Here is a 15234-nt window from a genome sequence, read left to right as displayed (position 1 = left end):
TGAGGACAAAGTATTCAGGGGAATACCTATTTTAACCATGTACAAGGGTAAACCGTCGAATTAATTGGTGACACGATAATTTGAAAATTAGGATGGATTCTTTAGGTATTTCAAAGTATTAATTTGAGTATTTATCAAAAAAGACAGTACTGCCGATGACTGGCTTTGAAATTCGTATAAAATAATGGACAGTACTAATAAAAGTGTACGTCCCAGTTCAAAAAGTGTTGTCGGTCATATTTGACTTCATTTAGGGCGGTAATATTTTCCACATGGTCACTATATTCTTTAGGCGAGTACAAAGAAGTAAAACCGGTTTAACAGATGAACGAATTCGGGTTTATCCTTGTACGTATTTAAATTCACCCTGAGACTCAGGGCTAGACTTACCTTGAATCCGTCATAAGTCCAGCTACCAAATTTGAGGACACAAGTCTGTTCATCAAATGGGAAATACTCAACATCTATCTCGCAAGAAGATTTGTAAATGGCAGGTGGCTTCCACTCGACGAGCCCCTGGTGGTAGATGGTTGCTTTGGTGGCTAGAGTCACCTCGAAGTTTCCATCAGCGCTGTAAACATGGCATCCACAGTCATTGGTTACCAAGGGGCACTTTGTTGGGCTTGTAATCCGGGGTTTCAAACTCACATTGTACATATTTAGGATTTGTTGAAATTTTGGATGCCTGAGAAGTTTTGATATTCGTTTTACGTGAATTACTTGAATGAAAATATGTGAAAAACGGTGTCCATCAGGTGGAAAAGAGTAGGTCTTATAGGTCTTAAAAAATCCTTCTTAAATGAAATATAGCTCTTCATCTAATCTTCATTAAAATGAAGCCATAGTTTTAGTATTATATCGGAAGTCCAAAATTCTTTTTCCCGATTGAAAAGCCCAAATGAGATTAATTCTGTTTATAGTTAGCGTCTTCGAAATGTTTCAGGATAAAATGGACTCAATAACGGCTTCTTTTTAATTTTGGATCGATTTACGCTAAATAAAAATATGTATAGAATACATGCCTAAGGGAAAAACTAGTACTGGTTAAGTAAGTATATTTTGATACACTCGAATAAACATTTGGTTATTACGACAATCAATTCAAATATTATTAATTATAATAAAGATTACTATGATATTAATATTACGATTATTTATTATATTTGTTATTAAATTAAGTATCCTCGTTGCTTTCCTTCTGCGTACTTTATCATGGCAATATTATTTTGCCAAATTATGTTGAAAATTGCTTCACAATCACTTGGCAGTATAGGACATAAGTACAAGCTTAAACAATACAAGTATACTAAAAATAAGTACACAAGACGTAAACCAATATAAATGGAAAAATTAAATTTTTTACCAAACAACCATGGTTAAAATGAGGAACTACCAATTACACACAAAATTATACGGTTATTAAGAGTCGTCCCATGTTTTTCCAAAAACCAATGATGACGAAGTATTCAAGGGAATGCTTATTTTAAGCACGTACAAATGTAAACCATCAAATTAAATGGTGACACGAACATTTGAAAATTAGGATTACGTTTTTGGTAATCTCACAGTATCAATGTGAATAATGGGACAATGAGAAAAATCCAAATTGCACACGAGATTATATGGTCAATAAAAGATAAAAAGGTGAGAGAAGTTATAGTCAATATCGCTCATTAAATTATATATATAATTGCACAACCTAAAAAGTCTTACAATATTCGCATTTTTTAGTTCATACATCACGTGTATTTTTCTGTCCATAGGAAAATGCTAATGCACTGTCAATGTTCAGACTAAAGTGGGTTCTCACACTTATCCACTGGCCCAGAGATCACCTCCTCTTCGATCCAACATTCGGCATTGTTTTAAATGGATGCAAATTGAGCCCTCAAAGAATTCGTAGTATGATTTGTTCCATCAATCTGATAACCAATGATACATTATTACCGTTCTCTTGCTTTGTTAAAACTCCTTTATGTGATAAATATTGAGAGGCACCGATCCAAGCCTGGCGATCAAAGAAATTTGTCCTGACTATAGAATCAACAGGAGTTCTGTCTCCAGCTCTCTCGTTTACTCATCCTTCTCCAGATGTAGGAGGGATACCCTTTACCTTAAACATAGGAATTGATCCATTTTATGTAGTCTCCTGCAGTTCAATTGGAGATGGTCGAAGCTCTAAGTGACTTCTAACTACAGCCGGATCCTTCAGAGTTGATACATCTTATCTTGGATAGAACTTTGTAAGAAATCTGTTGTCTACAGTGCATCAGGCTCTATCCCACCTGTTGTGGTTACAGAGATTCCTGAAAAACTAACTATACCGGTCTCAGTTAATAGCAGCCTTAATTCCCTCGACAGTAACAAGAATCTCGAGGTGCTGGGTGTATAGCGTGGTGTGGGTGGGCATTATAAGCTCCAGACACACATGACACTCTCCCCGACAGCCTGTTTGAGTGCACCACTGAAAGGGGTTCCGCCCACCCATGGAACTCTATGACAACTCCATACACTTTTGTTTGTTGGATTGTTATGTGTCTGACCTTTCCATGTTTACATTCGTCCAAATACACCGGTATGTTCGTGTAACTCCTGCCACTGGTAATCTTAATGAGGATTGCTTCTGGATGGACCTTATTTCAGGTTCTTGTCTTCGCATTTTTCTGGTTGGAGGGTGCCTTCATAGTTCTTAAAGGATAAATTAACTGTCTTTTCTTTTCCCTCTATCTCACCCTTTCACCACAGTTCAGCTACCAGTAACTATGCTCATTGATGACTGTGAAAGAGCTTGACTCAGGAATTAGGGAATGGGGTTTTGATATGGGTGCTATAATGTTGGATTTACAAATCTGGTGCAATAATAAGGACTTGCTCTCCATACAGACTGAATTAATCGTCTTTTGCTTAGAAGTTTGCGGAGATGATTCAGAAACACTTCTTCCTTTTTAGGGACTCATTCTTCGACGTGGTTGAAAGGTAATCCGGTTTACTTCATCATTACGTGACTTTCTTACTTTCAGCCTTGTATCTCGGCATTCTTGGATCCGACATACCATTCGCCGAAGTTCTTTACGTCAAGTACTTGATGATCACTTTATCTCTTATACGGGTTTACTGACCAGGTTGAGTTCCTTTCTCTTGTCCTCACCAGCACTGTCGATCTGGCGCCAAATCAACTCCAATACCCTTGCAAGACTACTACTGGAAGCAACCCATACTCCCTCAGTAAGCCAAGCTCCACACTATTATCCACTCCTACAGACGTTAATGATATCTTCCAGAACCAACACTTAGAAGCAACACTAGATGTTATACCCCTGTTTGTTGACCTGCCCTTCACCCTCTAAAGGGAGTGAAAAATCTAGCTACTTCTCTGAAAGCAGTTTACAGTTTTTCAATACTACAACGCTTCTTTGAGGCGTCCATAAAAATTGTGAGCGATTACCCATTACTTTTGGTTCTTCGCCTGGAACCTGAAACCACCAACAGATGAAATAGCATTTAACGTGTAGTAGGGAGATATGTTTTTACCGGAGCGGAATAGAAAGTAATGTGCAGTGTTATTAAAAAAAATTATTTAATTAAAGATCAAAAGAATTTTAATACATGTAATACTGTGATGTATAATAAAAATGCAAAGAAAATATAGTTTTCTCTGTAGGTTAGAGTGATCAGGGAAATTATGATCAGAACCAATGAAATATTAATCACAGTTGAAGAGAACAGATTGCTTAAAGATAAATAACATATTCTTAAGCAAGTATAGTAAAAATACTAAAACTGTCCGGCAAAGATTATAATTTTTAACTCCATAGTTTGGTATAGTTTTTAATTTGATTTAAAATTTGTTTTGTACATTAAAGGTTTTCCTTGAGGTCACTTTATCTTGGGAGCTAATACACAGGTTACCTTTATTTATTCTAAATAATTATGCAAAATACGTAAGTTCTCTTAATTAGGTTTAAAGACACGTGTATAAGAATTTATACTCACTTCTGTCTATCAAATTGATCACCAAGGATTTAATAAAGTATAATATTTGGATTTTTGATAAAAAGAATAGAGCACTAATATTATTACTGTAAATCATTCCTCCGTTAATTACTAAATTACAAGTTAAATAGAGGGAGACATTCAGGGTATTAAATGTTGGAGCTTTAATTGATTGTGATAATTGAAAGGAACTCAAGTTGTAAGGAGTTCCCAGATTGAAGAGATGGAATGCCTACAGCGATGTCATTATGGCGGAAAACTTCTTGATCTTGGATAGCAAGAACTTAATGTGCACAATTAAATTACTTATCTCTTTCTCGAAATGAACAGACACCGACTTCTAGTAGAGACAAGTTTTACTTTTGTAAGATTGAACAGTACAAGTTTCAAAATGATTTAGAGATCATGGCAAAACCAAGGAAAACACAAATGCAGTGCTATATTTTTAGACTAGAAAGGTGGTTGAACTGAAACCTCCTGACGAGGTGAATTATTCCACGAACAATTTTGGAATTATAAGGGCTTATGACGGTGTTTTATCATTTTATGAGGTTAAAATTTCACAGTAATACTTCGTCATGATACGGAAATGTGTGGTTGTTTTCTTTGACATGAAAAATAGCTTAGGACTATGAGCAAGTGTATTTTTAGAGAGGTTTTTATACAAACTTACTTGTAGTCAAGTAATAAAAGCGTTAAAAAATCAGTTAAGTTGTCTGCCAACTCTAGAAATAGTCCAAAACTTCAACATGTTTTTAACTCATAGTTTGTCTCTTGGCCTCTCCCTACTCTTGGTGGTTAATAGTGAGGTGTTCAGACAAAGCCAAGAGTCAACATGCTGGGTTAAAGAGCTGGAGAGGGAGTCCATTAATCTTTACAAACAATAGACAAGAAATTGCCGCAATATTCAGTGATAATCTCAATGCTGTGATAATGTGATTCATCTGTAAATGACCTGTTTAACGTCCACTTGACGATATGGTTATAGTTTTCAGAGTGAGACTTACGGGGATATTCTGAAGTGAAAATTTTATCGGAATTCTGTAATCAATTGACTTTCATAGAGTTTGAAGTTAGAGGCAGCTGTTCATTTCATTTTCTCCAAACATGGTCTAGGCATATTTTTCATTAGTAAATTGATGATTTCAGCAAGTTCAGTCGTTTTATCTGAGCAATATTGTTTCAGTTGTATTTTAAGTACCTCATAGAACCTGATTGTCTTCCTAAGCTTATTTCTACATGGCCAGGAACTCCAAAAAGGCGCATATTGCTTACTGTTGCAGATTACACAGATCTTCATCAAGACTACATTTAGCGTTTTCTCAAACCTCTATTGATTTATAACAGTTCTGTCATAAGTGTAACAGTTTCGCAGTTCCCTGCTGTTATTATGTGAGACATAGTATGTAGATGAATTATTTAAATTCATCATCTCCTGAAGTGGATTTAACTACATCAGACGCGGAAAGCTTATGAATGTGATTAGCTCAATGCCAAAGAGTAAAACAAGGCGGATTTACACCAAACAAATTACTTTCCAGGACCTTTTTACACAAATCATTATAGGCTACACCGTCACGTGTTAAGCTTGAATTAGTCTAAAACACTAACAAGCCACTCCATCGCGGCCGTGAAGCTTGCTTTGACATAGCCTTTAATTCAGGGACTATATTTGGAACTTGAATAATGCAGCCAAAGATTCTCACTCACAACAAAATATTTTTTTTTCTCCTGAGATAGGTATCTGAACACCGATAATGCCTAAATGGATAATGTTTTACTCACATACACAAAGGTACAAAGTACAAAGTTACACTTCTTTTTTTAAATCTTATACAATTTGTTTTGAAAATGTCTTTTTCAATGTTTGTCCTATCAGATCCACTTATGAGTAAACTAAACCAGAATTATACTGTGGAGTAGTGGAGAGTAGGAAGTGGCCAGGTTATCCGGTGCCAACGTCCTGCAGTTTCCCCGTCGTTACAGCAGTTTCTTCATCAATGCTACACTTAGCAATAGTTCAAACCAGAATTATAATGTGGAGTATGCAAATGCGACGGAAATTTGTATTCGAGAGCTCTCAAAAGGCTTTATCCAATTCAAAAACTTTAAGAAACTGTTACAGGATCAAGATCCGGAGTGCAAGTACGGGTGGAATTATATCTCGTTACGACTCCCTGGAGAGCGAAGACCTAATCAGAAGAAGACAACTTACTCTCATTGGTGTTTGGGCTAACTTACATTACCTAGTAATATTCATAGCTACTCTAAGTAGTTTACCTTAGAGGTTTGTAAACCGAGAGCAAGTATTAAATTGGGATAGTTATTTCGTTGGAATTCGCAAGAACAAACTATGTATGGGATTCTATTATAGTGCGAGAAAAGTGCTGAATGCTGCGAGGCCAAGTAGGAGTAGTTAACTGACTACTATTGTGAGGTTTTGCTGTATATAGTTGATACAATATATTATATGTAATGACCTATATTACTGCACTAAAGTAGTGACGACCATGTCAAGTGATGGGGAAGGGCGATGTTACTGCACAAATAGGATCAGAATAATAATCAGTCTGTACATATAAAAACTGTCAATAACTCCCTGCGGTTCTCCATCAGCTTGTACATTGTTTTATAAATAAAAATACAATCCTCGCTTGGCTCCTGGAAGAAGAAATACACATTTAACAGTTAATTACTGAATATTAGGCGGCTGTGGCAAAAATATTTGCAATAATCTCGTTCCATCGGTCAACATTGTATCTTTTGTAACTTTTATTGAATTATTTAAGTTGGGCGGTGAAAGAAATTACATTAAAAAAACCATTTTTGTGAAAACCACCCGGGCTATTAGTTTTGGAAACTCTGAAGTATACAATGGCTTCTACCACTTTTCACTCAATGGACACATTTTCAAAAGATTATCCAGCGTCCATTTTGCAGCAAGAGTGAAAAAATTGAAGTAGAATCTTTAAGTCGATATGTTTTTTTTGTAAGAGATCCAATCCTGTATGGTCTGATCCGCAAAATAACAACTGTTGAGAGTAGCCAATTATGTTTGTGTATAAAATAGAGTGTAATTTATTACAACTTACCTAGTTTTGATCATCAGCTGTGTTGATCAATACCACGGTACAATATTCCAAGATTTATTCTAATGTACAATAGGAGTGGAACCTATTGTTTGGGATCTCTCAGTTTTAACGTACTATATTAATGAAATTACTAGACAGAAAATATAACACCTGTAAAGAAAATATCCTATGAATAGATGGGACACAAGACTAACTATTGTTCTTGTAGCCAGTCCGATTAGTTAATTGCGGATATTATATAAAAAATTGAATGTACTATTTTAAGCTGTTAGTTTAGGAAAATGATCTCAGTACAACGTGAAATGAAACTACAAAGTAAAGTCAAGCGTTAACTGAAGAGGCGTCAGCTTTGACGGCTGTCTTTAATTTAATCCGCATAAGAATAATGTTATAACTTCAATTATAAGATAAGATATCATTAATTCGCATCAAAACGCTTTTTGAATATTTTAAATTATATTTATTGGTTATCCGGAAAAGTCTCAAATTGTATTTTACTTCATCGTTTAAATATTAAAAGATTATACACTTTAAAATAAAAAAATAAAAAGGGTTTGGATGAAAAATAATCATATCTTTAATAAGGGTGTTAAATTTCTTGGAGTATAACATTGTTCTTGTGGGATAGAAGTGAAGTTCGTTTCACTGCAGTCTTACTGATTAGATTGATACTAGATTACTGAATACTGTGGATTATTATTATCGGAAAACAAAATACCATAACTAATACAGAAATATAAAAAGATTAAATTGTAAGATACACTGAAAAGATAAAGTCTCTCTGTAACAATATTCACAGCGCGGTCCTACGGCCAGACCTAGGAACTACTACGCACGAGACACTAGTAAGTGACTCATATGAAAAGTGGTAGTACCAAATCTATTATTGAGCTTAATTTAGTAACATTTGATGGGTAAAATTAATTCATCGGTTACGGTAGAATATTGGGTTCTTGTAAACAGTATTTGATCGGTTTAGGCTTTAAATCAAAGATGTGTAGATAATTTCACAATAAAGTAACGTGAACTACATCACCGTCCATCAAATCCATATGCGAGAAAAGGATGAGTAACTAAAAGATGAACATCATGTAGTTAATACGATCCATAAAATGTTTCTAGATAACATGGGCAGATTCTTTTTACCTGATTTGCATCATGTACAACGTATCGCAAGGGAGTTTGATTTTTTGTTAATTATTTATTGGAGTTAGGATTATTGTAAAATTACTGCATTCATGATACATCGTAAAAATTACACTTTACATTTCACTAATTTTATGCCCAGTACATCAACGAACGTGTTTTGGGCTTGGTTATCACCCTCCAATAAAATATTTAAATTCCTGTAAAAACATGTTCCTAAAAATTTTGTTTTTGAGGCAGCTAAAAGTGTCTCATTTGACGAAGTTATTAGTTTCTGTTTGTATTAAGATTAAATATAGCCAATAGTATTTATTTATCTCGGAGGAAAAATACATTTGTGTAGCAAACGTCAAGATTTTACAATTTAGATACTCGTACCACATCTAAAATCTATTCAGACATATATGTTATTATTCTTTTTTCACCTTTCGCAGCCAATTTTTACCCACGTAGGGAGTCACTTTACGATTGTGCGATTTACCAGTTATATGCTAGCAACTTGTTTACATCTTAAAATGCATTTGGCACTATACAACGTTTCAAATGTGTTTAATCGCCTTTAGCGCAGGCGCATTTTAATTTCATTTAGTGAACTGTTGATAAAGTGAACTTTGTTACATGAAGGCAAACGTGATGAGATACCGCACTGTCCCTTCCAAGCTTATCTGATTCTGATAGATTTTGATTCAATATTAATTCCTAAAACCACGTGTAGCTAAAAAAAGGACATATGAGTAAAATTGATGACTCGATGATCGAAAACAAGGTAAATAATATGAAAACCCCAATCTAAGATTTGGCATTCTGGATATTTAAAGTTGAACTTAATTGAAAAATAAAAGGGATAGTTGTAAAACCATTTCTGTAGAACATAAAATAGGTAATGAATACTGTAAAGAAAGACATGAGATAAGACATGGTTTATCTAAACAGAGAATTTGATGTGGTTGATCATCAAATCTTGGTTAGCAAGCTGGAAAGATATAGAATTCGAGGAGTTACACTGAATTGGTTTAATTCTTATTTAATTGGTCGAGTTCGGTGCATCCAAATCCTCAAAATGAAAACACTCATTTATCAGAATACTCGATAATTAAGACAAGAGTACCTCAGGGCTCAGTGCTGGGATCTCTTTTATTCCTTCTTTGTGTAAACGATTTTCCTGATTTCTTGAACTTAATAAGCTTCCCCTAATTGTATCCAATTTTGCAGATGATACCTGTTTGATTTTCAATCACCGTAATTATCAAGTTCTCTCCCAGCATTTTCTTGAAACTTCTGACCGGCTTCTTAATTTGTTAGCTGCAAATAAACTTTGTATCAATCTGGCTAAAAGTCAACTCAAGGAATTTCATTTCCAAAATATATAAAACCTTCCATATCATTTTCTTCTCAATAATAACTCTTAGAACAGTGCCCATTTCACTAAGTCCTTGGGTGTCCACTTAGATGATAATCTTAAATGCGACTCCAAAATAAATTACCTTGCAAAGCAGCTTAATTCAGTAATTTATGCCCTGAGGTGCTTATCTTCATTTACCTCCGAGGAAAGTCTCAAACTGGGTAACGGTGGCTTATTCGAGTCCAAAACTAGATACGGCATAATGTTTTGGGAGTTTTGTAATGCTAATTTGTTCAATAGAGTTTTCTGCTTCAAAAAGAGGGCTCTGAGAATAGTTTGGGGATTAGATCAAGGGGAGAGTTGTAGGGAATTCTTCCGATCAAGCGGTATTCTAACATTAGCAAGCCTATTCATTTACCATTGCATGTTATAAATTTTTCAAAACAGAAGTAATTTTGATGGTTACAATACAATAGTTATACAATACAAGACAAAAACAAAACCTTTTAATAAATGAAATCAGACTATCAATATTCAAAAATTTTCTTTTATTAATTTGGTCCAAAATTCTTTAATTCTCTTCCTCAGTATATTAGAAATTAAAATACTTTAAAATCATTAAAGAGCCACTTGGCTAGTAGAGATTTCTATAGTATACAAGAGGTGCACGGATTGATCTCGATGTGATGCAGCAGGTCCAATCGCATTCTTAGGTTGCTTATTAGTTAGTATTGTTATTTTTGGTTTTTTTTTAACCTTTTTGTGCAATACGATATATATGATAATGTTATTTTAGGTTTTAGGTATTTTACGTTTAATAGTCATAAATTTGTTATTATTAATTGTTAACTTATTATTATGATATATATGGACTTACACAACAAAACTGAATGTTAAAGTGTGTGATTCAATTCAATTTAATCTTAATTATATGCTTAGTTTAAGTATTCGTTTAGTATATTCTGTTAGAAAGAGTAAGTAAATAGCAATTGTTGTATACTCAAAGTGAACACAATCTTTACAAATATAAATAATGTTTATATATATTTGTGATGTCCTTAATTAGAACTGAATAATCATAAAAGATATTTAGCGTACGTCAAGCAAATGATGAATTTATCTTGGCAGAAAACGTTAAGGGAAGTGTCGCATCGCGCTCGCTCGGCCCTCGCCCTAAGTAGTTACTTTTGACCCTCGGAGGAAAACAGTGCAATGTAAACTCTATAAACCAACCGTTCTCTTGGCATTTCATGAGTCTCGTAATCCACAATTTCTCAAACACTGTGATTGTTACGCTACTCAACATCTCAATTTCCTACTCCCTTTTACCAGTTTTAAATTGTTTGGCTTTTTCAATGCAACCTAGGACGTCTCCTCTTTGTCCATACTAAACCTTATGTTCCGGGCATATCCATCCACCTCTGATCTTCAATCTCATCAACTCAAGTCTCAATTATAATCTTACACATATTGTGTTCTACTGCATTAATACTTCCTGCACTACTACTAACCTTTCCACCGTAAACTGCTTGGAATGGAAAATTATGGCTGGCATTCGTTTAGATTATTCATAGTTTATTTCATTAAAAGTGTCTCATAATTACTTATAACAATTGTTTGTATCACACATTAGACGGATCCTTAAATTTTTAATTATTAATTTCTCAAACTGATGCATTCTTAATTGCTCATTTCAGAAAACGAGTAAAGTGTAGGTTAACTTGAGATCACATATAATTATAACATAATTAAATGAATGCATTACAGTAATGAGGGAGGGCATTATTTAGGAAGACTGAAGAGTCCCTAACTAGTATTATAGTGCCAGAGAAAGAAGAGGACTAACAAAAGAAAGGAAAACTAAAGGTTCCTGTTTTAAATGTGTGACCGACATGATCAACAGACCGTAAATTGAGATACAAAAGGAACTTTGTTCTACATGCAGGTTCGGGCGGGAATGTTCCTACAGCACTGACGGTATATACATTGAATTCATCAGATCGCGTTCTTGGCACATTGTTTCGCCAAAAAAGACTTTACAACTTTAAAAACATATAAAAATATATATTGAGATAACATACTCGATTGTTATCTCAATATATTATACGCTTTCAAAGCTCTGCTTTGAGTCGTTCTTATGTGATTTCAGTCCTTGTTGACACAAATGTAAAGTTAAAAAATACAAAAAGTGAACACCACAAAGCAACTAAATTATATATTAATTTAGGTCTAGGAATGGACATCGGTTCCTAGACCTTCTAAATATCGAGTTAAGAGGTAAAACGTTTTGACCGATTACGATCACCAATGCTACCTTCGTCAAACGAAGGGCGAAGAGACGGCTGTGTTTTACACTGTGATGGAAACAGCCAGAACTGGAATAGCCCACTGCTGGAGGTAGCAGCGGAAAATGAAGATCAGGAAATGAAGGTTACTGCAAAGATTCCCTGTACTCACTTGTTGTAAAGGACGATGTCGGGTCGCCAGATGTGGTCTGAAGGCACATGAAGCATCTGAACACCGCCGTACTCCTTGGGCTCCCACCGCAGCTTGTAGTCGTACCACGACTGCAACAATAGCATTAACATTAACATACAGGTTAAACCAACATCCAAAGAGACTCTTCTGTCACGATCTGTGAACATCTTACCTGAATTTATTTAGCATACACATACATTTGAGTGAATTAGCAAATAGGAATTGCGGCTGAAGGGACAGGTAGTCGCTTCTCTCGAACGCACCTCCACACTCGCGTGCGCAGCGTTGCCGCCACCTGGTATTTCCCGTCCCGTCTAATTCAGTAACATATTAGCTTCATGACTAAGCAATATTATGTGACAGTTTCAGTGTACTATACGCTGTTTGGTGTAGTTTTTTTTTCGTGATAATGTTTAATAATACAGGGTGTAAAAAAGTCCCGCACGGGCTTGATAATTCCCGAACGATTACAGGTAAGGTAACAAAACTTGGTACATCATTACTGCACCTATAAATCTACTTTTGAAGTAACTACCATGTTACTTTTTATCATGTCAGGGGGATGGCCTGCAAGAATTCAAAAGGAAATCTTAAATCAGAGCATAGGTCGAGTAGTACATCAAATTAAAGGTCTATATTAGTAGATTTACAATGCCACAAATCCAACTTCAAAAGGTTCACTCTTTGCAAAATGATTCTGGTTTACAGTTTGAAATATTTCCAATGTAGGTCCTGCTTTAGATAGTTTAATATTCTTGGCTCAAAACTTGTTGTGTATCTTAAACTTAGTAAATACATACTGGACTTAAAAAATAGCGCGGTAAAAACAATTTAACGTAAAAATAGCTCAAGATGCACATTGTTTTAAAGTGTAATGTAAGATGTAAATGAAGTAAAGTGCAAAGTCCAACCTAAAAATAACATTCTATTATAGTAACTGATACAAGGTTTTCCCTTTATCATTAATCTCTGCTAAACAACTCCTTAATAAAGGTGGAGTAATGATGTACCAAGTTGTATTACTTTACTTGTAATTGTTCGGGAATTATCACACTTTTTACTATCCTTGTAGTAACAAACCGTCATACATTTGGCTCTAGATTTAAGTTATTTGGAACCCATGTTAAATTGTACATTCATAACTTACATGATCACTGGCTATTTAATTAAAGGTCTCTTCAAAGTTCAACCAACCACAGTTACTAACAAGATTACAAGATGCAGCATCACTTGGTGTACTCATAATTAATTCATATTCATCCAAAACTTTAACTGTTCCTGTTAGCTGTATTCTCAGAGACTAAGCTTATCACTCAAATGAACTGGGTTCAAATCCTTGCTCTGCATCGAATTGTTGTAACAAATAATCATCTTACCTTAGCCTTAAGTAATGTGATACACGGTTCCGGAATACAAATTCACATTATCCCAAGGGAAAAATGACCCACGACTTGAGATACGACATTTTAAAAATATTCCTGAATATATAAAAAAAGTTCAGGTAGTGGTTTCTAGAAAATAGTCTACTTATAATTTATAAGTTTATGTATGTAAGTAAACTCATGCATATAAAAATCCTTTTAACTTTTCTCTATGATTTAACTTTAGCAATAGTAACATAACATTGGTATGTTATTTATTGTGAGTATTATTATATGGTCCACTTTATTTTACACTTAAGTAGGTTTTATGATGATTTCTAACTTCACTAATTTAATTGCAGGGTGACCGTATAGTTTTAGTTGTAACATTGGGATATAATATACCTTATAGAACAACCAGAAGAAACTTTATCGAAAATTGGAACAGCAATCCATGATGAACAGAATAGCAGAGGAAATAGATAAGCATAGACAAAAAAATCACCATATAAATATACTAAATGTAAGAAAGTGCGTAAGTGGACGTGAGTACCCACATTGAGAAGACCAATGTAGAGGATTGTACACAGTGTCTAAATGTATAAGATTTGTTAGAAGTAAAATTTGTTATTAAAATGCATCATTTCACTTTCTATAAAGGAAATGTACTTTTTGGCATATCAACGATACACGATCATCGACTATATGTGTGTGTGTGTGTGTGTGTGTGTGTGTGTGTGTGTGTGGTGTGTGTGTGTGTGTGTGTGTGTGTGTGTGTGTGTGTGTGTGTGTGTGTGTGTGTGTGTGTGTGTGTTTTAATGGTTTAAAGGCTTTTAATCCAATGATTTACAAACCTTTAAATATACCAGTCTCAACTGACTAGCTAACTGATAATGAAAATTACATTAAAAAAAATAATACACTAGTGTAAATATTTAATTGTGGAGCTGCATGACGATGAAACCATTGGCTCCGAAAGGACTTGTTTCAAAAATAAAAATTACTTTGGAAAATTGTTGTTATTACTAACTACATATATGTGCAAAGCTAAGCATAGAGTTTGTAATTTTACTAAAAACCTATTTTAATGTAAAACGCCAGTGTTTTATATAATGGACTAAAATGTTAAAACTCGCTCATTTTAGACCTTTTTTAAGTGTAAGGTTTTTGTCACTTTTTAGAATCAATAGATTTACTAGAACAGCCAGCACCAAAATAGACCGATGTCATTTTGAGGCGATGCCATATCGCCGACCACGAACTGTTTCTACTATGACTTGGCTATGATAACAGCTGATGATGTTTGTTTATTGCTAAAGATGTTAGGAAGGATCAGTAATTTTCCGTACTAGTAAAACTGGCAACAGTGTTTGACACGGAGTGGTGTTGTGGAGAGGGGGGAGGGAGTTTCCAACATCGGACTATTTTCGTGCGGACTGCTCTATTTAAAACGCCTAAGTTGGTATTAAAGTTGTGAATACTTTATTATAACTAGGTGTACGATGCAATTATATTAGTTTATAACAGTAATAACAATTCAAACCTGAGAAATTAAGTTAAGTAATTAGTAGTTTAAGTAAATGGTTATTTATCAACCTTTGCACTTGAATAAGATTGGTTACTTATCTTAAGTAAATTATGTTAAATGAGGCTATAAGGATAGAGCAGGCAAGAACTGTTAATACAAGCAAAGTAGGTTAAGTTGGCAGTAATTTTTACTGTTATTCCCGCGCTCTTAACGGCAGCGCTTCGATTTACTTCACGTTTGAAGTTTTAGAAAAAAAGTTACTCTTAAATTTATTGTCATTCTGCCATTTTTCCT

At 34.5% G+C, this 15234-nt stretch overlaps 1 protein-coding gene across 1 annotated transcript in view; it reads right to left on the bottom strand.

Moving 5' to 3' along the window:
• LOC124368936 (acetylcholine receptor subunit alpha-like) overlaps window positions 1–15234 on the bottom strand; it is a 266468-nt gene that overhangs the window by 34831 nt on the left and 216403 nt on the right. The window contains exons 4-5 of the mRNA XM_046826490.1: window positions 12031–12140; window positions 391–571 (exon numbers count right to left, since the gene is read on the bottom strand). Of these exons, the coding sequence (XP_046682446.1) occupies window positions 391–571; window positions 12031–12140 (291 nt within the window). The remainder of the gene's footprint in view (window positions 1–390; window positions 572–12030; window positions 12141–15234) is intronic.

Source organism: Homalodisca vitripennis, chromosome X, assembly GCF_021130785.1.
Source record: "Homalodisca vitripennis isolate AUS2020 chromosome X, UT_GWSS_2.1, whole genome shotgun sequence".
In the NCBI taxonomy this organism is placed as follows: Eukaryota; Metazoa; Arthropoda; class Insecta; order Hemiptera; family Cicadellidae; genus Homalodisca; species Homalodisca vitripennis.
This window is presented reverse-complemented; position numbering and strand designations above follow the sequence as displayed.